The sequence below is a fragment of the Somniosus microcephalus genome, chromosome 9, assembly GCF_052327205.1.
Source record: "Somniosus microcephalus isolate GS21.2 chromosome 9, FLI_Smic_1.0, whole genome shotgun sequence".
Taxonomy (NCBI): Eukaryota; Metazoa; Chordata; class Chondrichthyes; order Squaliformes; family Somniosidae; genus Somniosus; species Somniosus microcephalus.
The window spans coordinates 164,285,103-164,310,824 of record NC_140995.1 but is presented as its reverse complement, the minus strand read 5'-3'; the positions used below and the strand labels follow the sequence as shown (position 1 = coordinate 164,310,824).

Here is a 25,722-nt window from a genome sequence, read left to right as displayed (position 1 = left end):
CTCGTGTCCCGTGTCTCATTACGTGCAGATCCTGCGTCTAACCTATCCAAGGTACGAGGAGTGTCAGTGTCTGACCTGGTGGCTGGGAGTGAAATCGAGTGACAATGTTTCTTCTTCTTGACTCTCCTCTCCTTGTTGTGCGACCACTAGCTGGGCATGCTGAATTTCTTGGGTGTCTGAAATGAGAAAGGCACAAGGGTAGGGTTGAGGTGAGGGGAGTGGGGGAAAGCAAGAGGTGCATGCTTACACCATGTGCAGATTGTAAATCGGAAGAAATTGTGGGATATGGGGAAGTGGGATGTGAGAAAGAGGATAACATATGAGGATACCGGCATCTTGTATTTCTTCAGCCCCGCTGCTGGCCACGGGCTCAACCATGCCCCTGCCAAGAGTGGCCAGCACCGTCTCCTCCAAGGGGGTGAGGTGATGCAGGCAAACCTGTCCCCTGCCGGTTAAAGTCTGCTGTTGTCTGTTATGCGCCACCTTTTCCCGCAAGAGAAAGGGAAGTGTGTCAGTGAGTGTGGTGTGATGTGGCTGTCATGGTTGAATAGCTGACCGTGTGTTCAAGCTGTGAGGTATGGGTGTGAGGCTTGCAGCAGTGGTAAGTGTGTGCGTGTGAGGTAAAGCTGTGAATGTTAGGTGTGAAATAAAAACAGAAAATGCTGGAAATACTCAACAGGTCAGGCAGCATCTGTAGAGAGAGAAACAGAGTTAACGTTTCAGGTCGATGACCTTTTGTCAGAAGTTCTGACGAAAGGTCATCGATCTAAAACGGTAACTGTTTCTCTCTGCTGCCTGACCTGTTGAGTATTTCCAGCATTTTCTGTTTTTATTTCAGATTTCCAGCATCTGCAATATTTTGCTTTTGTATTAATGTTGGGTGTGAGTCGTGTTTGGTAGAGATTGTTGGTAGGCAAGTGCTGGGGGTGTGAGGTTACTGGTGCAGATGGTGGGATATGGCATTTGAAGATGAATTCACTGACCTTGACCACGCGTGTGAGGTTATTAAACTTCTCCCTGCACTGAGTCCAGGTCCTCGTTGTTATACTGCTAGCATTGACCAAATTGGCTATCTGCTCCCACTGCAGCCTTGTCTGTTGCCTGGAGCGCTTGTCTCCTGGAGTTGACCTCCTGGACCAACGCCTCCAGTGCTGCATCGGAGAATTTGGAGCCCTTTCTCTGGTCTGTTGTCTTTTTCTGATAGTAGCCTCCACAAGCACTTCCATCACCTGTTGCAGGCAGAAGGCACCTCCTCTTTAAGAGGTACAGACTGCCTTTAAGTGGTGCAGGCTAGCTTTAATTGGAGCTAGCCTCGCACGAACTTGGGCCCCTGCTGAGTGTTCAGCCACTCAGCAGTGTGTTCAGCGCTCGACTGAACTCGACAATCACGCAAAGTGGCAGGCAGCATGAATTTTACGTGCTGCCTGCAGTCCTCCGAACGGGCGCGGGTTGCTGTATCATTGCGATCTCCGCGCCCATTTTTGGGGGCTACTGAATTTCCAGGCCCCAGTGTCAATGTCAAACACTCATACGTCAGATATAGATGTAGAGCAAACCTCCCTCTTTTTGCTCCAGCAGTGTGTTTCATCTCCAGCCTCCTACACCAGTATGACATTGCCATTTTCCATCATCCTTGTGACCCTCTTTTCTATGTAATAAGTAGCTTTGTACTGTGGCTTTGAAATGGCCAAATACCTTTCAAATATAAACCTTACAGCCACAAACATAGGAGACTTCCATCTCTTCGGTCTGGGCTGGATTCAAACTCTGATCCCAGAGATGAAAAGATATTTTGCTAACCCACTGCACCATCCAGTTTTGGAGACTCGCATGCAGCTATTTAATACTATTTTCCATTCTTTATAAGGATTGCTGTCTGATAGTATACCATCCATATAGACCATTGCTACAGTATGTACAAGATATGGGACAAGAAGATATGCTGCTGCCATTAGCATGGTAAGATTGTCTAGTGATCAGTAGTCTTGATATGCACCTATGCTTGTAATGGATTAAGGGAGTTTGCATTTATGATATGGGTTTACAGATGCAGTTGCAAAATCCCAACTGTCTAGCCTTTGGACCTTCATTCATCACAACATTTCTGCAGCTACCGATCTGCGCAACCACACCCTCACCTCCACCTTTGATGCCCTAGTCCCCATTAAAAACTTTACTGTCTCTCACCCTGGCCGTTCTCCCTGATACGGCCCTCATCTCCGCTCCCTTAAGTCCAAGGGACGCAGTCTTGAACGGATATGGTGGACAACAGATTCAGCCAATCACCGCCAGATCTGACTAGACCACATAAAGCACTATCAGGTCCCGCTCTCCTCTGCCAAAACTGCTCACTATTCCAGGATCATCCTGGAATGCAAAGATAACCCCTGGCTTCTATTCCCTACTGCTAACTGTCTTCTTAAACCCCTCTTCCCTGTCTCCTTCACCTCCAACAAGAAGTTGGAGGAGCTCGTGGACTTCTTTGTCATTAAGATTGAGACCATCCGATCAGCTGCTTCTGCCACTTCCCTCCCTTCCCCTAGCTCACCAGGCCAAACTTCCTCTAAGGTTCCCACCCGCCCTAGCCCTGAACTTGCATCTTTCTCTAGTTTCTCTCCTATCTCCCCTCATGCCCTCTCCGAGCTCATCTTGTTCATGAGACCCACCTCCTGCTCCTTCAACCCTATTCCCACCAAACTGCTGACCACCCAACTTCCCTTCCAGACTCCCATTTTAGCTGATATTGTTAAAAGTTCTCTCTACTTAGGTGCTGTCCCCCTCTCCTTCAAATCTGCATTCATCACCCTTCTCCTCAAAAAAACCCTTGACCCCTCCATCCTTGCAAACTACCACCCCACCTCCAACCTCCCTTTCCTCTCCAAAGTCTTTGAACGTGTTGTCACCTCCCAAATCCGTGCCTATCTTTTGCAGAACTCCATCTTTGAATCCCTCCAATCAGGTTTCCACCCCTGCCACAGTACCTAAACGGCTCTTATCAAAGTCACAAATGACATTCTCTGTAACTATGATGCAGGTAAACTAACCATCCTCGTCCTTCCCAACCTGTCTGCAGTCTTTGACACGATTGACTACATCATTCTCCTCCAACGTCTCTCCTCCATCGTCCAGCTAGGTGGGACTGCACTCGCCTGGTTCCATTCTTATCTATCCAGTCGTAGCCAGAGAATCACCTGCAATAGCCTCTCTTCCCACTCCTGCACCGTTACCACTGGTGTTCCCCAAGGATCTATCCTTGGTCCCCTCCTATTTCTCATCTCATGCTGCCCCTCGGCAACATCATCCGAAACACAGCGTCAGTTTCCACATGTACGCTGACTATACCCAGCTCTACCTCACCACCACCTATTTCAAACCCCTCAACTATCTCTAAATTGGCAGACTGCTTCTCCGACATCCAGTACTGGATGAGCAGACATTTCCTCCAATTAAATTATCTTCGGTCCCACCACAAACTCTGTTCCCAAGCCACCGACTCCATTCCTCTCCCTGGCAACTGTCTGAGGCTGAACCAAACTGTTCGCAACCTTGGTGTCATATTTGACCCCGAGATAAGCTTACGACCATATGTTCACTAAGACCACCTATTTTCACCTCTAACATCGCCCGCCTCTGCCCCTGCCTCAGCCCATCTACTACTGAAACCCTCATCCACGCCTTTGTTACCTCTAGACTTGACTATTCCAACACACTCCTGGCTGGCCTCCCACCTTCTACCCTCCATAAACTTGAAGTCATCCAAAACTCTGCCCGTGTCCGAACTCGCACCAAGTCCTGATCACCCCTGTGCTCGCTGACCTACATTGGTTCCCGGTTAAGCAACACCTCGATTTTTTTAATTCTCATCCTTGTTTTCAAATCCCTCTATGTCCTCGCCCCTTCCTATCTCTGTAATCTCCTCCAGCCCTACAACCCTCTGAGATATCTGCGCTCCTCCAATTCTGGCCTCTTGAGCATCCCCGATTTTAATCGCTCCACCATTGGTGGCCGTGTCTTCAGCTGCCAAGGCCCTAAACTCTGGAATTCCCTCCCTAAACCTCTCTGCCTCTCTACTTCTCTTTCCTCCTTTAAGACCCTCCTTTAAGACGCTCCTTAAAAGCTACCTCTTTGACCAAGTTTGCCCTAATATCTCCTTATGTTGCTTGGTGTCAGATTTTGTTTGATAATGCTCCTGTGAAGTGCCTTGGGATGTTTTCCTATGTTACAGGTGCTATATAAATACAAGTTGTTGTTGATGTTAAAGACTACTGAGTTCATTTCATATTTTATATTTACAAATGCTAGGGATTTTTGTCTAGCTCTTCCCTTCCAACAAAATGCTTTCTTCAGAAAGAGAATTTGCATTTATATAGCGCCTTATCACGTTGTTAGCACTTTTCAAAGCGTGTTACAACCAATACATTAGTTGCAGAACTATTTTTGATTTATAATCAGTAATATTGTGACTGGTAGTTGCACAGAATAGAGTTGTTCTCAATTAGTACTACTGAACTCCAGTTCTGTGGTTGGTACATTGAAACAGTAGAGCTGAAGAATGGTAGCAGCAGTTACATTGTTGGAACTTTTTCACATAAAGTTGTACATTGCATGTTTTATGTTAAATATCAATGATGAACAGCTCATTGACAATCTGCCTGTTCTTCATGAGCGTACCTATCAGAATTCAGTGAGGAGTAAAGAAGAAAGAACTTGCATTTATATAGTACCTTTCATGTCCTCAAAATGTCCCATAGTGCTTCACAGCCAATGAATTACATTTGAAGTGTAGTCACTGTTTTGTAGGGAAATGTGACACCCAATTTGCACACATTAGCGAGAAAAGTGACCAATTAATCTGATTTGGTGGTGTTGGCTGTTCGGCAGGACACTGGGAAAACTCCCTGCTCTTCTTTGGAAAAGTGCCATGGGATCTTTTACGACCACCTGAACAGACAGACAGAGCCTCGTCTGAAAGATGGCATCTGTAACAATGCAGCACTCCCTCAGTACTGTACTGAAGTGTCAGCCTAGATTATGTGGGCCAGTCCTGGAGGTGAGACTACTAGCAACTGAGCCAAAGAGAAATGAAACATGATTTTTTTTTTGTAGCTGATACTTGCAGGAACATAAATACCAGAAATTGACTGGTATTTAGGTTAGGCCTAGATATGCTACTGTCAATGAGCTTTTGGGTTCTGGCAATAAGGCTTATTGGAAATAGCATTGCTTAGCTTACAAGACAGATCAGTTATAAATATCTGTAGTTACATTCAGCAAAATATCTTTTTAAATCTACGTGCCTTAATCTGCACAGGAGGATAGTGAATGACACCTACAGGACAGACCTATGCCTCATGTATCCTCCATTCATGATAGCCTTGGGTGAGTATATAGTCATTGGACTTGACATAAAGTTTGTTGGGTATCATCACTATTAAATCTAAATTTGTCATTCTTTCAAGGATTTCTGAATTGATGTTTCCAACAGGAGTTAACAAATTGATACTTGCCTGTGAATTAATAGTACTAATAAAATCACTAGCAGTTCAAGATAGGAATTTGTTTTAGTATTTTTTAACTGACTTGCAGTTCAATTGTTAATATATTTGGAAGTTAATTTTGAATAGAATTCTCCATATTGGTGTTAAAATAAGGAACATGATTTATTTTGAAAGACCTAAATTGTGCTCGAGTCGGTGAGGATTTCAGACTTTTATTAAACAGATGAACAAATTTATATTTTCTTTTTACACAGAAGTGTAACGAAGGAAAGGAGGGATAAAATAGTGTTTTGGTGATGTGCATTAGGCATTAATAGCTTTTTGGTCATGAGATTAAATGAATACTTAACTGATAAAGCGAAGTATGTGGTCTGAAAGCTAGTTTCATTCACACACCATCTTTAGCTGTAGTACCCGCATCACAGTGATGCTAAACATAATGCGTAAACTGAGTCAGTGGTAGATCGAATATATCTCTGGACCTAACTATCTAACTCTGGAACCTGGTGGCTTCAGACCCAAACTGCAGATCACCAGACCTCAGTCCTGCAGCTCAGGTTCCAAAGGGCAAAGTTTAGGGGACACAGAAGAAAAAAAAAGTTCAAAAAATGATTCCCCTCTGTTGCCCCTCCTGGGTATGAAGTTTGAGATAATTTCAGATTTGCTAAACTACCATGTGTTGTGACGCCATGATGTTACCATCATAGGAATCCCCACCAGTTCAGATCAGGTTTCAGTGGTGCCTTTGTTGAGGTGCCTGCATGAATAGGGCCTTTAAACCTCAAATGATATTGGGAGTGATTTCACTGCTGGGTTCCTTGGTCGAATATGTAGGCATTCTAAATTAATTTTGTTAATTCTGTTGTATCAGCCAAACCATTAGGCTGTCTTCCCATTTGACCTAAATCCTAAAAAAGCATTAACTTGGGTACCTACCAGTTCCTTAGATTTAAAACAAAAGTGACAATACTTAGCTGTGCTCGAATATTTTATTTTATTCACAAACTGTTATCCAATGTATCATGATCATTGAAATTAGTAGACTATTTCCTGCTTTCTTCTTCAAAGTGGTAGATGCATGCCCTGTTTCTGAGGCCCACGTAGTCACACAAGTGTTCACTTTTTTGCTTGCTCACTCCTGTACAAAAGGATTAATCAGTGTCTGTGAGATAATCTCATTTGCACAGTGGTTAATCCTTTTAAGTTAGCATGTGGATATGTAAACACCACTTGGAATTTGGACATGTAATTAACAACTAGATTCAGTCTTTGGTTTCATGTTGGGAAAGCTGCAAGCACACAGTTTTATACATTGCTATTATAGGGGGGGGGGGACATGTAAAATAGTAATGTTTTGTAAAGAGTAAACAAATAGTAAGTTGAATTTGCTTTGATTTCCCTTTACAGCTTGTTTGCACGTGGCATGTGTGGTCCAGCAAAAAGATGCACGCCAGTGGTTTGCAGAACTCTCAGTGGATATGGAAAAGGTGATGCAATTGTGTAGAAATCAAACTGATTGTTTGTATTGCCTTCTAATTTTCCAATTTTCAAAATAACTTTGGAAGGAATTGTTTAAAATGTGAAACACAACCAGATATTACAGAGTAGTATTAATTACTGCTGGGTATGCTTGCATCAATTGTTTAGTTCATCACATCACTTGCACAAGAACGTTATGGCGGTAAGGTCAACCACTAGTAGTAAATAAGTGTGGTAAACCACGTTCACTATCGTATCACTGTTAGTAGTTAGCACTGTTCACCACTGTTCGTTATAACTGTATCACTGACCACTATTGTATCACGGTACGAGGTCGCCTCTTGCCACACTGCTATACCTGGGATGACCACCGCCGACTCCGCCTTGGCTCCACCCACCAGGCCAGGTATAAAGGTGAGCGACTGACTGGTATTCCTCCTGCTTGGATCGGATCACCCACGAGAGTGGGCTCTGTTATTTAGTCAATAAAAACCTTTAGTCACCTTCGTAACTCTTCGCCTTTTATTGGAGGAATTGATAGGTATATCAATTTTATTGACTAAATTTAATGATGTCCGACAACGAGTCACAACCGGCGGAGGAGCCACCAGCGCAGCTCCCAGGAGCACAGCCACACCAGCCAGCTTGGCTGCGAGCCCTCAGACCGCCGTACCTGGACCTGAACCCACGAGCAGCAAACTCAGCCGCAGACTTTAAACACTGGCTGGTCTGCTTCGAATCATACCTGAGAGAATCCAGCGTCCCTCAGGCATCCAAACTAAGTGTCCTGCAGGCGCAACTGAGCCCGAGAGTATACACTCTCATCGAGGACATGACTACCTACGAGACCGCCATCAACCTGCTGAAACAGAAGTACCGGACCCCGGTAAACTACATGTACGCTAGGCACCTCCTAAGATCACGGCCGCAACAGCCAGGAGAATCAGTAGCCGAATTCTCACAGGCGCTATATGCACTCGCCAGGAACTGTGACTTTAAATCGGTGTCGGCAGCCGAAAATACTGAAGATAATATCCGCGACGCATTCCTGAAAGGCCTACGGTCCGAGTACTCACGGCAAAGACTGCTGGAAGCTAAAGACCTCAGCATGGAAAAAGCTGAAGCCCTCGCTATCTCCCTGGAAGTGGCCCACCAAGATCAGGAAGCATTCACCAGGTACTGCTCGCGACCCTGGGACTCGGGCCCGACCCCTACCACAGCACCCTTCCCAGCGCCGCCCCCGGGACCTACCTCTGCGTCGGCGTCCCGGACCCGACCGGCCCCGCCACCCCCGGCACCGGCCCCGACATCGGGCATCCGCGATCGGGCCGCCGGCTGTTTTTTTTGTGGCCAGGAGAAGCACCCGAGGTCGCGCTGCCCAGCCAAGAACTCCACATGCAGAACCTGCCTGAAGAAAGGCCACTTCTCCAAGGCCTGCAGGAGCGGATCCTCAGAGGCCAGCAGTGCCGCATGCGAACTATGGGGGCGGCCATCTTCGTTTAGGGCAACTGAGGCCAGCATCCCCACACATGAGTCATGGGGGTGGCCATCTTTGTTTAGGGCAACTGAGGCCAGCATCCCCACACATGAGTCATGGGGGCGGCCATCTTTGATTAAGGCAACCGACCCCAATAGTGCCTCATGTGAGCTACGGGGGCAGCCATCTTCTCCGTCATTTTGCCCTACCTCGTGGGAGACGCCATTTTACTCACCACGCCCGACCGCCTCGCCCGCAGATGACAACGACTCGCTCAGCTACACACTAGCTTCCGTCACCCTGGACCAAGCCCGCCCGCACCATCTGTCCAAGTCAATGATGGACATCAAAGTGAACGGCCACGCCACGACCTGCCTGTTCGACAGCGGAAGCACGGAGAGCTTCATCCACCCAGACACGGTGAGCCACTACTCCCTCTCTGTCCTACCAACGCGCAGCCGAATCTCGATGGCATCGAGGTCCCACGCCACGGACATCAGCGGCTACTGTGTCGTGACCCTGTCGGTTAAGGGCACGGAGTATAAAAACTTTAAACTCCTCGTCCTCCCCCATCTCTGCGCTGCCGTCCTACTAGGGCTGGACTTCCAATCCCACCTCCAAAGCGTAACCCTAGCATACGGTGGACCCCTCCCCCCACTCACAGTCAACAACCAGCAAACGTTAAACCGCCCACCGCGTAACACCTGCAGCCTCTCCACCCTCAAGGTCCCGCCACCCTCTCTGTTTGCTAACCTTACCCCTGACTGCAAACCCGTCGCTACCAAGAGCAGGCGGTATAGCGCCGGGGACAGAGCCTTCATTAGCTCTGAGGTGCGGCGCCTCCTGAAAGAGGGCATTATCGAGGGGAGCAGCAGCCCCTGGCGTGCCCAGGTCGTAGTCGTAAAGACCGGCGATAAAAACCGCCTGGTCATCGACTACAGCCAGACCATAAACAGATATACCCAGCTGGACGCATACCCCCTCCCCCGCATATCTGACATGGTCAATCAGATTGCACAGTATAAAGTATTCTCGACCATCGACCTGAAGTCGGCCTACCACCAACTCCCTATCCACCCTGAGGACCGCCAGTATACCGCCTTCGAGGCGAATGGGCGCCTATACCACTTCCTTAGGGTCCCCTTCGGTGTCACTAATGGGGTCTCGGTCTTCCAAAGGGAGATGGACCAGATGGTTGACCAGAACGAACTGCAGGCTACATTCCCCTACCTAGATAACGTCACTATCTGCGGCCGCGACCGGCAGGAACATGACGCGAATCTGGAGAAATTCCTCCGTACGGCCCAACGGCTGAACCTCACCTACAATAAGGAGAAATGCGTGTTTAACACCACACGCCTTGCCATCCTCGGCTGCGTAGTGGAGAACGGAATCATCGGCCCCGACCCAGAAAGAATGCGCCCCCTCATGGAGCTACCCCTCCCCCACTGCCCTAAAGCACTTAGGAGAACCCTGGGGCTTTTCGCCTACTATGCCCAATGGGTACCCAATTACGCGGACAAAGCCAGACCCCTCCTGAAAGCCACTTCCTTCCCCCTCACGGAGGAGGCGTGCGCGGCCTTCTCCCTCATTAAGGGAGACATAGCCAAGGCCACGATGCACGCAGTGGACGAGTCCATCCCCTTCCAGGTGGAGAGCGACGCATCCGACTTCGCCTTAGCCGCCACCCTAAACCAGGAGGGGAGGCCAGTGGCCTTCTTCTCAAGGACCCTACAGGGCCCCGAGATCCGACATTCGTCGGTCGAGAAAGAGGCCCAGGCGATCGTGGAGGCAGTACGGCGCTGGAGGCACTACCTGGCAGGCAAACGATTTACCCTCCTCACCGACCAGCGTTCGGTGGCTTTCATGTTTAATAACAAGCTGAAGGGCAAAATCAAGAATGACAAGATTTTGAGATGGAGAATCGAGCTCTCCACCTACGATTATGAGATCTTGTACCGGCCAGGCAAGCTGAACGAATCCCCTGATGCCCTTTCACGAATGACATGCGCCAGCGCGCATATCGATAGGCTTCAGACCCTCCACGACCAGCTCTGCCACCCCGGAGTCACCAGACTCTACCATTTCATTAAGGCCCGCAACCTGACCTACTCCATCGAGGAGGTCAGGACCATGACCAGGAACTGCCAGACCTGTGCGGAGTGCAAACCGCACTTCTATAGGCCGGACCGAGCAAGCCTGATCAAGGCCACCCGCCCCTTCGAGCGCCTGAGCATCGACTTTAAGGGGCCCCTCCCGTCCTCTGACCGTAATGTGTACTTCCTCAACATCGTTGATGAGTACTCCCGTTTCCCCTTTGCCTTCCCCTGCCCCGACATGACCAGTAGCACGGTCATCAAGTGCCTGAATGCCCTCTTCGCCTTGTTCGGGTTCCCGAACTATATACACAGCGACCGGGGCTCCTCCTTCATGAGCGAGGAACTCCGGCAATTCCTCCTAGAGAGAGGTATTGCAGCAAGCAGGACCACCAGCTACAACCCCAGAGGTAACGGTCAGGTGGAAAGAGAGAACGCGACGGTATGGAAGGCCGTCCTCTTAGCCTTAAAGTCTAAGGGCCTCCCAACCTCCCGCTGGCAAGAAGTCCTCCCGACAGCGCTGCACTCCATCCGGTCATTACTTTGCACGGCCACTAACACCACCCCCCATGAACGAATGTTCGTTTTCCCCAGGAAGTCGACTACGGGAACCACTCTACCAACCTGGCTGACCGCCCCGGGGCCGGTCTGGCTGCGGAAACACGTGAGGGCCCATAAAACGGACCCCCTGGTCGAGAGGGTGAACCTCCTGCACGCCAACCCCCAGTACGCCTACGTGGCGTACCCAGACGGGCGGGAGGACACTGTCTCCCTACGAGACCTCGCACCCTCAGCCGATCCGGAAACACCGCCACCACCCCCCCCAACCCCAGCCCAGGTAGACGGCATGCCGGAACCCCACGAGCCCTCGCCGACCACGCAAACACCAGCATCAACACCGGATAAGGCACCAGCACCGGATAAGGCAACACCACCGCTGCGGCGATCGGAGAGGCTTACGAAGCCTCCGGACAGACTGACCTACCAGAATTGGTAGTACACTTCACCCCGCCGGACTTAATTCTAAACAAGGGGTGAATGTGGTAAACCACGTTCACTATCGTATCACTGTTAGTAGTTAGCACTGTTCACCACTGTTCGTTATAACTGTATCACTGACCACTATTGTATCACGGTACGAGGTCGCCTCTTGCCACACTGCTATACCTGGGATGACCACCGCCGACTCCGCCTTGGCTCCACCCACCAGGCCAGGTATAAAGGTGAGCGACTGACTGGTATTCCTCCTGCTTGGATCGGATCACCCACGAGAGTGGGCTCTGTTATTTAGTCAATAAAAACCTTTAGTCACCTTCGTAACTCTTCGCCTTTTATTGGAGGAATTGATAGGTATATCAATAAGAAAGTAGAATAAAAGTACCCTCTCAAAATCCAGTATACATGGAAGATGCATGGGAAAGTTTCAAAGGAGTGATCTCATTTATGGGTTCAGGTGATTGTTGTAAACTTCTCCATTGCAGTCAACGGTATCACATTACTGCTTTGCAGTTTCTCTTTTATCCTCAATTTTCTGCATAGTTACTGCAATGGATGCATTTTTAATTTGTTTAAGTTACAAGTTGATTTCCCATTGCATTGTTCATGAAATGTCAAGGGTTTAGTAGTGAGAGATGAAGCACCTACTTGTAATATGTGGGAGTTTGTGGACAGCGAGACTGTCCTGGACTGCCACAGCTACAGGATATGTCTCTGCCTTGAGTCACTCCACCTCGGAGTTGTTGAGCTGCAGTGCGAGTCAGAGACACTCAACAAATAAGGGAAGGGGAGGAATTTCTGTATAGGACAGTCCCACCTCAAGAGGGAAGCACAGATACAGGAAGAGGAGAGTGTGACTATCAGTCAGCAAGGTAAAGGGAACTGAGGGGAGATCGAGCAGGAGGTCCCGCAGACACAGGTCCTGTCCCACAGGACCAATGTACTTGATACCTGTGAGGATAAGAAGAAAGACAGCAGGGAGGAGAGCCACAATGCTGACCTAGGCACCGGGGAGTATAAAGGTGGGAGGAGCAGAACAGAAACATAGTAGTTATAAGGGATTCAATAATTAGGGGGACAGATAGCATCCTTTGCAGCCACAATCAAGAGTCCCGAAGGGTGTGTTGCCTAGCTCGTTCTAGGGATATCTCAGTGCGGCTGGAAAGAAATTTGGAAAGGGAGGGGGCAGAACCAGCTGTCGTGGTCCATGTCAGGACCAATGACTTAGGGTTGGAAAAGGGATGAGATCCTGCTGAGGGAGTACCAGGAGATAGCAGCTAAATTAAAAGGCAGGACCTCGAGGATAATAACCTCAGGATTATTACCTGAGCCACGTGTAAATTGGCATAGGGACAAACGGATTAGGAAAACTAACATGTTGACTAAAGGATTTGTTTAAAGGTAAATTTAAGATTTTAAATTTAGGTGAGGCTAACTGGAGAGATGAGGCAGAAATTGACCACAATAGACTGAGCAGAACTACTAACTGATAAAACTACAGATGAACAGTGGGAGGTGTTCATAAAAGTATTTGCTAGAATGTACATATCCCTAAAGAGCATGAGCTCTACTTGTATAATTAAACAAGCTTGGTCATCAAGGGAAGTGAGAGATAGTATCAAACTAAAAGAAAGGGCATATACGAAGGCAAAGAACAGTAGAGGACTGGGAGAGATATAAAGAACAGCAAAGGGATACAAAGGAAGTGGTAATAGGGAATACAAGAAAAAGCCTCCGAGGGATATCAAGGACAACACTAAACATTTTTACGAATATATTGCGAGAAAGAGGGTTGCTATTGGTAATGTGGGCCCCTTAATGACAGACGCAGGTGATATTGTAATTGGAAATCAAGAAATGGCAGACTTTGTGTCAGTCTTCACATTAGAGGATGATGTTGTGTCCGTGTGTTGATCGAGACACTGAAGACAGGAGTTGGTTTCATAGGTGTTTACTAAACAAAGTCTGGAGGGGAACTAATGGATACAACACAATATACAGGCTTATATAGCCCGAGTGGCCATTACCGGTATTACAGTACACATGGGGCTCTTAAAGGCACATACACTACAATTCCTCCCCTTTTAGCCAACCAGTACATAATATTTTAACTAATTATTAATTACATGTTACAAGAAAAATAATATACACATTGCTGCAGTTAATTAATTATAAGTCAGTCTCTCTGGAGGCTTCCTGACTTGGTCCGGATAACGCCTCGGTGGTGTAGTAGTTTCTGGTGGTGTAGTAGGTTCTTTTGGCAAGGCTGATTCGGCTTGAATGCCAGTGTCGGGTTCATCGGGTTCCAGTATCACCGGATCGGAGGTAGATATGGGTATCTCTACTTCATCGTTAGGCGTATAGAGTTGTGGTGTAGGTTGTCCCTTTTCGGATGACTCTATGGTTTGGTCAGCATGGCGCCTTATTATGCTTTCTCCGATGTCCACGGTATACATCGGTGGTCCTAGTCGTGTGCAGATAGTTCCAGGCTGCCATTTCTCGGTACGGTAGTCCCGGGCCAAAACTTGATGACCTATCTGGAAGGTTCTAGTTGGCCTTTCATTCATGCCTTGAAATTGCCGGTTCTCCACGTCCCTTCTGATGTTGGGCTTGATCAAATCCAGCCGGCATCTTAGGCTTCTATTGAAGAACATCATGGCGGGAGTTTGGTTTGTAACCATATGTGTTGCATTCCTGTATGCGAACAAGAAGTTATCCACCTTGTGCTGAAGTTTTATGTCTTCATTACCCATGGCCTTTATGGCCTTCTTGAAGGTCTGGACAAACCTTTCAGCCAATCCATTGGTGGCGGGATGGTATGGGGCGGACGTGTAGTGCTTAACCCCATTGTTTTTTAAGAACTTCCTGAATTCTTCGGACATAAATTGCGGTCCATTATCAGAACAGATCTGTTCCGGCAGCCCATTCCTGGCAAATATGGTCCTTAATACTGTGATTGTTTTTTCCGTGGTGGTGGAGGACATCTTTATTACCTCCGGCCACTTGGAGTGTGCATCAACCGCGATTAAGAACATTGAGTCCATAAATGGACCAGCAAAGTCGATGTGTACCTTTTGCCAGGGAGATGAGGGCCACTCCCATGGATGTAGAGGGGCTTGGGGTGGAGCGTTTTGGACCTTCTGGCATCCTAGGCAGCTCTTGGTCATTTCTTCGATGTCTCCATCGATACCTGGCCACCATACAAACGCTCTGGCTAGGTTCTTCATTTTCACTCCACCCAGATGCCCCTCGTGAAGCTCCTTTAGCACTTTATCCTGGAGTTTGGGTGGAATCACCACTCTGGATCCACACATCAAGGTTCCTCGGCACACTGACAGCTGTTCTCTTCTTTGCGAGAATGCTGGCAACAGTGGTTCGCCATGTGCTGGCCATCCCTTCACTGTTAAGTCGTAGACTCGTGAGAGAGTCGGGTCATTTCTTGTTTCCTTTTCAATGGCAGAATTTGTTACTGGTAGACATTCCACTATGGTTGAGTGGAACATCTCCACTGGGTCTACTGTAGGTGCCTCTTCTACCGTTGGCAACGGTAGGTGTGATAAACCGTCAGCATTCCCATGCTGTTTTGATCCTTTGTATTCTATATTGTATTGGTGTGCCCCTAGAAAAAGGGACCACCTCTGTAGCCTTTGCGCTGTCATAATGGGAACACCCTTTTTAGGGTTGAATATGGAGATGAGGGGTTGATGGTCAGTCAACAAGGTAAATTTTTGTCCGTGTAGGTAATGGTTGAATTTCTTTACTCCCCATACCAGGCTGAGTGCTTCCCTGTCGATTTGGGCATAGTTACGCTCAGCTGAGTTCAATGAGCGTGACGCAAAAGCTATCGGCCGTTCCGAGCCATCAGGGAATTTATGCGATAATACTGCTCCTACGCCGTAAGGGGATGCATCGCACGCCAGTCTGATTGGCAGTGATGGGTTGTAATGAGCCAAAACTTCTTTGGACGTGATTAAGCCTTTGCATTTATGGAAGGCACGTTTACAGTCTTCGCTCCATTTCCAAATTACTCCTGTTTGTAGCAGTTCATTAAGAGGGTGTAGAAGAGTTGATAAGTTTGGTAAAAATTTATGATAGTAATTTATTAATCCCAGGAACGACCTTAATTGTGAAACATTTTCAGGTGCTGGGGCTTTTATGACCGCTTCAATTTTTTCAGGTGACTTATGCAACCCTTCCTTAATGATATTTGATTTTGGAAAAATTCGTACTTGGGGCAAATTGCTCGTAGGCCCCGTTCTCTCAGCCTAGTGAGCACCTGCTCCAAATTGGCAAGGTGCTCGTTGTCGTTTTCTCCTGTTACAAGGATGTCGTCTAGGTAGCATTGAGTCCCCGGAATCCCTTGGAGGACTTGCTCCATAGCTCTTTGCCAGATAGCTGGAGCGGATGCTACTCCGAAAACCAGTCGATTGTACTGGTACAGACCTTTGTGTGTATTTATCGTGAGATATTTTTTAGAGGCCTCTTCAACCTCCATCTGTAGATATGCCTGTGCCAAGTCAATTTTGGTGAAACATTTCCCTCCGGATAGTGAGGCGAAAATATCTTCTATCCTCGGAAGAGGATACTGAAGTCTCCACATATGCGAATTTTTCTCTGTTCTTCAGATTTATCATTATTCAATGCTTTCTTCATGACTGGAACGATGGGTGTTGCCCACTCGCTCCAATCTATTTTGGATAATACGCCTGCATTTTCCAAATTCTCCAGCTCTGCCTCGACTGCTGGACGAATTGCATATGGCACCGGTCTTGCTTTAAAAAACTTGGGAATTGCTGCATCTTCCACTTTTATTGAGGCGGTGATGCCTTTCAAGGTTCCTAGTTTCTCTTGAAACACTTCTTTGGCGTTGGCCAAGATGTCTTTTAATCGTTCAGGTATGACGTCATCATCGTTTTTTTTCTTACTGGTCACCGTCAGTGCCTGAATGGAGTGCCAGTCTAAACGTATTTTCCTGATCCATTCACGTCCCAACAGCGGTGGGCCACCATCTTGTAGAATGTATAAATACAACTTTTGTATTTCCTTGCCGTTGTATACAACAGGCACCCTTATTTTTCCTTTGGGGTATACTTTCTGCCCCGTATATGTTTTCAAGATAATGGATGTGTCTTTTAAAGGTATATGCGGAAATAGCCGTTCGTAATCCCGTCAATTTATGACGGTCAGAGCTGATCCTGTATCTAGCTCCATTTTAACTGGGGACCCTGCTATCGTGAGGGTAACCCAAATGGTCTGGTAATCATCTTTGGCAATTACATTATGTAATTTGAGACAGCTTAGTCTCTTGTTTTCGGAGTCGCTATCGCTCTTCTGGTCTTCAGAGCTACTGTCCGTCATCATTTGTACCTTTCTGTACTTCTCGTTATTGATTTTTTTTTTCCTGTCTGTGGATTTTTTTTGTCCAGATCGGCATACCCGTGCAATGTGTCCAATCTTTCCGCATTGCCTGCATGCTTTGTCCTTGAGCCAGCAGTCCCTCTGGTCATGGGTGGATCTGCCGCAGCGATAACATCTCTCGAAACCCTGTGTCATTTCATGGGTGCCGAAGTCCTGTGTCTTTTGTTGTATCTCTACAGCTCCTCTTGCGGCTGCTTCGTATGATACAGCCATACTGAAAGCCTTGTCCAGTGTTAAATCTTTTTCAGAAAGCAGCCTTTTCTGTGTTCCTTCACTTGAGAGCGCAGACGAATTTGTCTCGAAGATAATCTGCTAGTCCTGCCTCGAATTGGCAGTGTTTTGATAGCTTTCTTAATTCGGTGAGGTAATCAGCGTTACTTTCATTCTTGTGTTGATTTCTCTTGAAGAATTTGAATCGTTCCGCTATCAGCAGCGGTGTTGGGTTTAAGTGCTCCTGTAGGGTATCAACAATTTCTTTAAAATTCTTGTCCCTTGGTTTGGCTGGAGTGATTAAATTTCGTAACAGCCCGTATGTCTTTGCGCCCATTAGATTTAGCAGTACTGAAGCTTTTTTATCATCTTCTATTCCATTTGCGGTGCAATATACCTCCACTCTTTCCACATATGTGGTCCAATCCTCTATCTCGTTATCAAAAGCATCAATATTGCCAGACTTAGGCATCTTAGAAAAGATATGGCGCTTCCCGCGCTTTTCTTTCTTTTCTGCAGAAAAGATATGGCGCTTCCCGCCGCTGCTGCCGATGACAACGCTGTTTCCCGCGGTTTCCGTTCTTTTTTTATTTATTTATTTATTTACAGTTGGAGACTCGTTCCCGCCGGACTTTCTCTCTAGGTCTGAACGCCGACCTGCTTGCAGCGCCGGCCGTCTCCCGAGTGCTCCCTCCCCGTCTGTTACTGCTTGCCTCCGCTGCTTGGCCCAGCTGTAGAGCCAGCCGCTGGAGCCCCAGCCTGACGCCCAGGAAGGATTACCGCAGTACCTGCCACCAGCTTGGCCAGCTGGTGAAACCACAGCTTCTTTCACTTTCTTGATTCTTCTGGACGCCAGAGGAATCGATGTCCTTGAGGTGCTGCCGAATTGCAGGTAAGTCCGTTTCCACTTCGTCGCCACTGTTGTGTCTGTGTGTTGATAGAGACACTGAAGACAGGAGTTGGTTTCATAGGTGTTTACTAAACAAAGTCTGGAGGGGAACTAACAGATACAACACAATATACAGGCTTATATAGCCCGAGTGGGGCTCTTAAAGGCACATACACTACAGATGAGGATAAAATACCAGAGATATAAGGAAAACTAAAAATAAATCCAGGGGAGGAACTAAATAGATTCAATGTAAGTAAAAACATGACGATGGAGAAACTAATGTTATTAAAGATAGACAAATCTCTAGGACCTGATGGTTTCCACCCCAGGGTATTAAAAGAAGTAGGTGAGGAAACTGTTGATGTATCAGTCATGATCTTCCAGAACACTCTCGATTCAGGACTTGTCCCCTTGGATTGAAAATTTGCCAATGTCACTTATTTAAGAAGGGTAGGAGAGATAAACTAGGAAATTATAGGCCTGTTAGTCTAACGTCAGTTGTGGAGAAGTTACTAGAATTTGATATTAGGGACCGAGTGACTTAACATTTGGACAAATATGAGCTGATCAGAGAGAGCCAGCATGGATTTGTAAAGGGTAAGTCATGGCTAACAAACCTAATTTAAATTTTTTAGGAGGTAACTAACGTGGTAGATAAGGCAGTGTCTATGGATGTGATTTATATGGACTTTCAGAAGGCATTCAACAATTTTCCACATAAGAGACTGTTAAGAAAAATGAGAGTGCATGAAATTGGAGGCAACCTGTTGGCTTGGATAGAGAATTGGTTAGGAAGTAGAAGACAGAGAGTAGAGATAATAGCTATGTACTCAAATTGGCAGGCTGTGACTAGTGGTGTCCCCCAGGGATCTGTACTGGGGCCACAGCTTTGCACTATATTTATAAATGACTTGGCTGAAGGAATAGAGTGTTGTATATCTAAGTTTGCTGATGACACTAAGTTAGGTGACACAGTAAATAGTGTAGATGGGAGCAGAAAGTTGCAAAGGGAAATTAAGTGAGTGGGCAAAACTGTCAGATGGAGTTCAGCGTGGGGCAATGTGAGGTCATCCACTTTGGACCTAAGACTGATAGATCAGAGTATTTGCTAATTGGTGAGAACCTAGGAACTCTGGATGAGCATAGAGATTTAGGGGTCCAGAAATCATTATAACCTAGTGGACAGGTACAAAAAATAATCAAAATGGCTAATGGAATGTTTGCCTTTATCTCGAGGGCTGAAATACAAAGGGTGGAAGTGATGTTACAGTTATATAAAGCTCTGGTTAGACCCCATCTGGAGCACTGCATTCAGTTCTGGGCACCACACCTCAGGAAGGATCTATTGGCCTTGGAGGGGGTGCAGCGCAGATTCACTGGAATGAAACCGGGGCTAAAAGGGTTAATTTATGAGGCCAGGTTGCATAGACTAGGCTTATATTCCCTTGAGTATAGAAGATTAAGGGGTGATCTAATTGAGGTGTTTAAGATGATTAAAGGATTTGATCGGGTAGATAGAGAGAAACAAATTCCTCTGGTGGGGGAGTTCAGAACAAGGGGGCATAATTAGAGTTAGGCTGTTCAGTGGTGATGTCAGGAAACACTTCTTCACATAAAGGGTAGTGGAAATCTGGAACTTCTTCCCCAAAATGCTGTTGAGGCTAGGTCATTTTGGAAATTTCAAAACTGAGATTGATAGATTTTTCTTGGGCAAGGGTATTAAGGGTTATGGAACCAAGGCGGGTAAATGGAGTTAAGATGTAGATCAGCTATGATCTAATGGAATGGTGGAAAATGTTCAAGGGGCTGAATGGCCTATTCCTGTTCCTGTGTTTGTGGATTTCTCTTCTGAAGTTGTACTTTTGAGATCATATTGTGTCTGACTATACTGTGCAGCTCATTTTTAAGGAACTTCAATGTCTAATCACTACAGAAAGAGTTCAATGGAGCTTTCTCCAATTTTATAATTTCAATTAACATTCTGGTGGCATCACTGTATTGTAAAGAAAGCAAGAAAGAACTTGCATTCCTGTAGCACCTTTCATCACCCCCAGGATGTCTCAAAGCACTTCACAGTCAATAAAGTACTTTAAAAAGAAATGTAATCTCTGCTGTATTGTAAGGAAACATAGCACCCAACTTCTACACAGCAAGGTCCCATAAACAGCAATGATATAATTAACCAATTTGTTTTAGTGATGTAGGCTGAGGGATAAATGTTGGCCAGCACACTAGGAGAACTCCCCTGCTCTTCTTGAAGTAGTGCCATGAGATCGTTTACGTCCTCCTGAGAAGGTCTCATCCGAAAGACAGCATCTCTTGACACTGCAGCACTCCCTCAGTATTGCACTGGAGTGTCAGCCTAGTTTATGTGCTCAAGTCTGTGGAGTGGGCTTTGAATCCAAAACCTTCTGAGTTGAGGCGAGTGTTTTCATTGAGCCAAGGTTGGCACCTTAGCTCGAGGATCACATAATTAGGATGTTGAGGAGAGGAGGGGCATAGGGCAGAGACCTGGGAGGGAGTGAGTTAGGGTTTGGGCAGCTTACGCAAAGCTGGTGCGTCTGGCGTTAGTGAATACTATGGGGGGGTGTTGACTTGGGCCAAAGGAGCATTTGTGGGTATGGGTTGGAATGTGGGAGTGCTTATGGAGGAGAATTGGGTGGGGGAGATGTAGAAATAATTTGGAGCACTAGTGACTATATCGGCCTGGGAAAACTTGTAGAATGGAGATGAGAGGTATGGCTATGGTGTCATTTGGAGGAGCAACAGGCAGAGAGCCAGACTTTTTTGAGGGGAGTGGTATTGTAGGCTGGCAGCACAAAAGATGGTTTGGGGTTGTTTGGGGCCTCGGCGAATTCTGGGGAAGAGGTGTCTTGGACCTGGGAATACTCAGATTTGTAAGACAAAAGACATTTAGTGGCCATCAGTTGGACATAAAGCTGGATCAGAGTGTAGAGGTGCAGGATTTCATTAATTGTTTCTCCTGCTTCTGTTTTCCCATCAGAGTTTACCTTTTTTAATTGAATTCTCCAGCAGTTCCCAATATGCTGGCCCTTGCTCTATCCAGAGCCCAAGCACTGATTGCAGCTCCATAGTGAACTAGCAAATAGGGAACTCAGTTGATGTCGACAAGTCTCTTTTTAAAACAAAATTATTTCACAGGCATTGTGGTCGATAGCAGGCCACATACTAGCTCTGGGGATTGTGACCCATTTATCTTGTAATTTATGTACAACAATTTGGTTGAGGTGGCTAGCGCTCAGTCCTGAGATCAGAGATGTTTGAGCCCTTCTAACATGTGCCCGGCTATGCATGGAGAAGTTGTTGGAGCAATTAGAAGATGGAATGAATAAGAATTTAATTATTCCCCCCTCCCCCCAACAGCCAAATTGTTTACATTTTTTGTGGTCATTATGTTTAAAATATATATATATTGGTCTATAGTGGTGGAAGGGAACCAACATGGCAGCTCAAGAGATCCTATTACTTGGGCACAGAGAATGATTATTGCCATGACTTCCCTCCTATATATTTTTTGACACTACACATGCAGCAAGGAAGATCCGGATTCAGAAGCAGAGAACTAATAGTTCAACTAAAAAGATATATTACGAAAATATTGATCGACTTGTGCAAAATTCACATCCAGTGCCAGTTTCACTATTCAGTCTGTATGAATTAATTGTCTCTTGCGTCTGATTCTTCATTTTCAGTTTTTACTAACTACATTTTCCTCCTGAATAATTCCTGGATTCTAAAATTATTTTTTAATCTTTTTAATTTTTACCCAAGAATTGGCAGACTTGCCAACTCGTACAATTTCTTGAATTCTTGCAATTTTTGTGAGTCCTCGGTGTTGGTTCACACCTCTCCGCTGCTCATGAAGATAGTGTCTATAGTAGTCTACAATGTATCAGGTCCTTTTCACTAGATCATCAAAAGGCAAAATAGTATTTTAAAACTATGCAAATTAATTTGCAATGGTTTTGTAGAGTTCTTTTATAATAAGTCTATTTTCCCACATAAAACATTTATTTCCCCCAGGTATTGTTTTTAAATCTAAAAATGAAACCTTTCCAGGAAATTTAAACAACTGAAAATGTAAGTGCATTTTATTTTGAGTTGTTACCTCCACCTCTGCATAAAGGCCTAGAAATTGAGTTGACGCCGCGCCAGGGCTTTAGCGCCGGAAATTTAGCGCCGGCGCTAATTCCCTTGCGCGCGCCAAAAATTCAGTAGTGCCGCGCCCAGACGGCTGCCGGCGCTACTGGCGGGCGTGAGTGCCTCCCAATGGGCGCTGAGTGCCGCTAATCCGGCGCTGCGGCACCCGATGCGGTGCGGCAGGCTGGGGAAGTGCAGGCCTCCTTCTCCCGTTAAGGAGGCGCTGCCTTCACCCGATCGCTGGCCGTTTGATTTTTTCAAAAATGAGCCCGGCACCTCGGGGAAGTGCCGGGCTCGCAGCCCGGAAGCATCTGGTCCGGGGAGGGAGGTGCGGGCAGGCGGCCGGCGGGAAAGCGGCCGGCCGCCGCGCGACCTTAAGGCGCAGGCGCTAACTGATGTAAGACTCTGTTGCCAGAGTCTTAGTTGCGGCTGCCACGGGCGAGGCGGCCGCAACTGAATTTCGGCGCTGGGGCCCGTCGGCATGGCAACCGGGACGCTGCGCACACCGATGACGTCATCGGTGCCGGCGCAGCGCAACCGGTCTACCGCCGATTCTAGGGCCCCAGGGAATTTCTAAACTGGCCATAACTCCGGCGCTAGGCCCTCTAGCGCCTCAAATGCGGCGCTAAGGCTACTCAATTTCTAGGCCAAAGCCTTTCTGCAAGAGATATTTCAGTAGTTTCCCCCTGAGGCCAGGTCCCATGTAGCAGCCATTCTTGCTCTGAGAAATTGCCAGTGAATAAAAAACAGAAGATTCTATCTTTGAAGCAAACATCACCTTTATTAAAGTATGCTAAATTGTGTTTATAGCATAACTGGAGAGAAATATTTGTAACACATAAGGAACTTGTCTTGTTTTTCTTAATTAGTTTTAAAGGAATTAGTTTTAACATTCTGGCTCTTGTTTGTGTCAGCAGATCCTTGAGATAATCCGAGTCATTCTGAAGCTATATGATCTATGGAAGAATTTTGATGACCGAAAGGAAATGGCTGCAATCCTGAACAAGATGCCAAAACCGAAACCACCTCCAAACAGGTATATCATCGAATGACAGTACACGAGGCGGCCATTTGGCCCATTGGTATATAGTAAAGGACATTTTATTTATGAGGGTTAGACTGTCTGAAATGGGATTTTAAATATAAGGTTAGACTCTCTGAAGGAAGATTTGCAATACTTGGGCAAAATTGGACATAAAGCTGTTTGAGTTATTACAGTACTGTGGAACTCCAACATGCAAAGTAGGCTGTTTTGATGTCTGTGATTTCCTAATTTCAGCTGCTAACTGGAGGTTTGATGTTTCACCATGAGATGAAGGGAATATCTGGATGAGTTGCCTGTTTTCTAGTTAGCTGACAATTGTAGAGGCCTAGAAGTGGGTCAGTTGACTGTCTTGGTTGTTGAAATGTTTTGAGGAGACATGAAGAAAGACAGCAGAGAAAATAGGGAAATAGTTTACAAAACATGTTTTTATAATCTTTGCAAATCTTTGGATATTTTATTTTCACTTTTAATTCATTTTCTTCTTCTCTGTCATAAAGTGAAGGAGAGCAGGGCCCTAATGGCAGTCAAAATTCTACCTACAGCCAGTCCTAAGAAACTGGCAGTTTTGTGTACCAAAAGATGTGGAACGAAGTGAATTTGGACTGTCGGATAGACAAGGAAATTCCTTTCACTTCATAAAGACTTTCTGCCAGTAACCGTGGTGGAGGAAAGACACTTAGTGTGGTATGTGAGACTGGACATGAATTATCACAATTATTCAAAGAAAAGCTATCGTCAGAAACGAAGAAAATTACTCTTAAGAGTTGCTGCTGCAAAAACAAACACTTGAGTTTCATTTAACTTTGATCATTTATATTTGTAACTTTGTGTCATGTGTTTTAGAGGGGGCATTCTATTGTCCTACTCAAGCTGTGCTTTAGAATTGTGTGTAATAAAATCTACACCAAATTATAAGATTTATGCAGATTCCCCAGTTCAATTCTGAATGAAAATGCAAGAAAAAGTGGCTGAGCGATTAGGGTAGACAGGGGTATGATGCAGTAGCTTCATTGTATTTGTAAGCACCTGAAAATCATTTCCAGACAGTACAGTTCCTTATACCTTAAAAAAAAAACCTAGAAGTATTGTTTGGTACTTGAACTGTTATGTGGAATTAATTTCCCATAGTTATGAAATGCAATCTGTGGAAGTTGGGACCAGGTTTTTCTGACTATATAACCAGGACAAGGTTTAGACTTCCCGCTCAAGTTTGCAGATCTAATGCTAAGACATTGATCCATCATATTTAAAAAAAGCTTTGGAGTAAAAGTTATTTTCTCATTTTACTTTGTTTAAAAATTAAATTCTGAAGAAATACCATTTTTTAAATAGAACTTTAAAAGGGATTACTTCCAGTTTGGTAGATGCAGGACTCTATTGCAATATTTTGGTGATATAGCAACCAATCTTTGAGATTGGCTCTTACATCTACATAAAATGGTCATATGGGATAGTCAATTATGGTAATATTTAGTAAGGTTAAACTTATTTTGGCTATTTTATTTGTTCAGTAACTTGGAAATAGGTGGCTGAACTTTAAAAAAAAAACTAAATGGACCAGTGCCATAGTGCGTTCTGGCCGCTTTTTGACTGTCTTGTCATGGGTGGAGAATAAATATGCATACTTTGTGTATTGTCTGTTCATGTCTGGCTAAATTGTGTCCCCATACACTGATGTTTCCTTCTCCTTACAACCATCCCCCCACCTTTGTTTTTGGATTGTATAATTTTTCAATTAAATTTGTCAGCATTTGAGTGGCATCAATGTTTAATGCTGAATTCTTTTTTTATGAAAGTATAATTGTACCAGATTATGTGTAATTGTGAGATTACAGCTGTTATTCCTACATTACAATAGTGACTACACTTTAAAAGTATTTAATTGGCTGTAAAGCGCTTCAGGCCAGTGTGAGGTTGTGAAAGGCGCTATATAAATCCAAGTCTTTTTAAAAAAAAAAATCAGGTCTGTGTTAGTGATACACATATTTGTGTGGATGGGGGCATTATTACATTTGGTACTTTGAGCCATCCTAAACCATGACTGTTTTTAATATCTTTGTGACTTTACTGGTGGGGAAAAATTAACATTTTCTGAAAGTACAGTAGTTGAAACAATCATGAGTCAGTAGAGATCATTACACTTAACAGTGAAGAGCAACGAACTTTACTACTGACAAATTCTTAGAAAGCACATTTTCAGAAGTCTTTTTGCTATTAAATTGAATTGTAAAACTAACCTTATGAATTGTTGTGGTGCATTAAAGTGGACAAGTCTGATCCCGATTGTTGATGGATTTGTGGAAAATAGGATTTGTTTTTGCACTTATCTAGACCCGCAAACCAACCGTCACATTGATGTAATGTTTTAATGATATGCTTGAACTGTCTTAGACTGAATCTTTAACCTAGCCACAGAATACTGTATGAGTATGGAGTAATACAGGGCTACA

At 45.6% G+C, this 25,722-nt stretch overlaps 1 protein-coding gene across 1 annotated transcript in view; it reads left to right on the top strand.

The window, feature by feature from the left end:
- Positions 1-25,033, top strand: part of ccnc (cyclin C) — a 42,899-nt gene extending 17,866 nt beyond the window's left edge. Inside the window, exons 8-12 of the mRNA XM_085997450.1 lie at positions 1,868-1,959; positions 5,312-5,379; positions 6,906-6,985; positions 23,145-23,263; positions 23,770-25,033. Of these exons, the coding sequence (XP_085853576.1) occupies positions 1,868-1,959; positions 5,312-5,379; positions 6,906-6,985; positions 23,145-23,263; positions 23,770-23,824 (414 nt within the window). The 3' untranslated portion in view covers positions 23,825-25,033. The remainder of the gene's footprint in view (positions 1-1,867; positions 1,960-5,311; positions 5,380-6,905; positions 6,986-23,144; positions 23,264-23,769) is intronic.
- Positions 25,034-25,722: the final 689 nt, after the last annotated feature.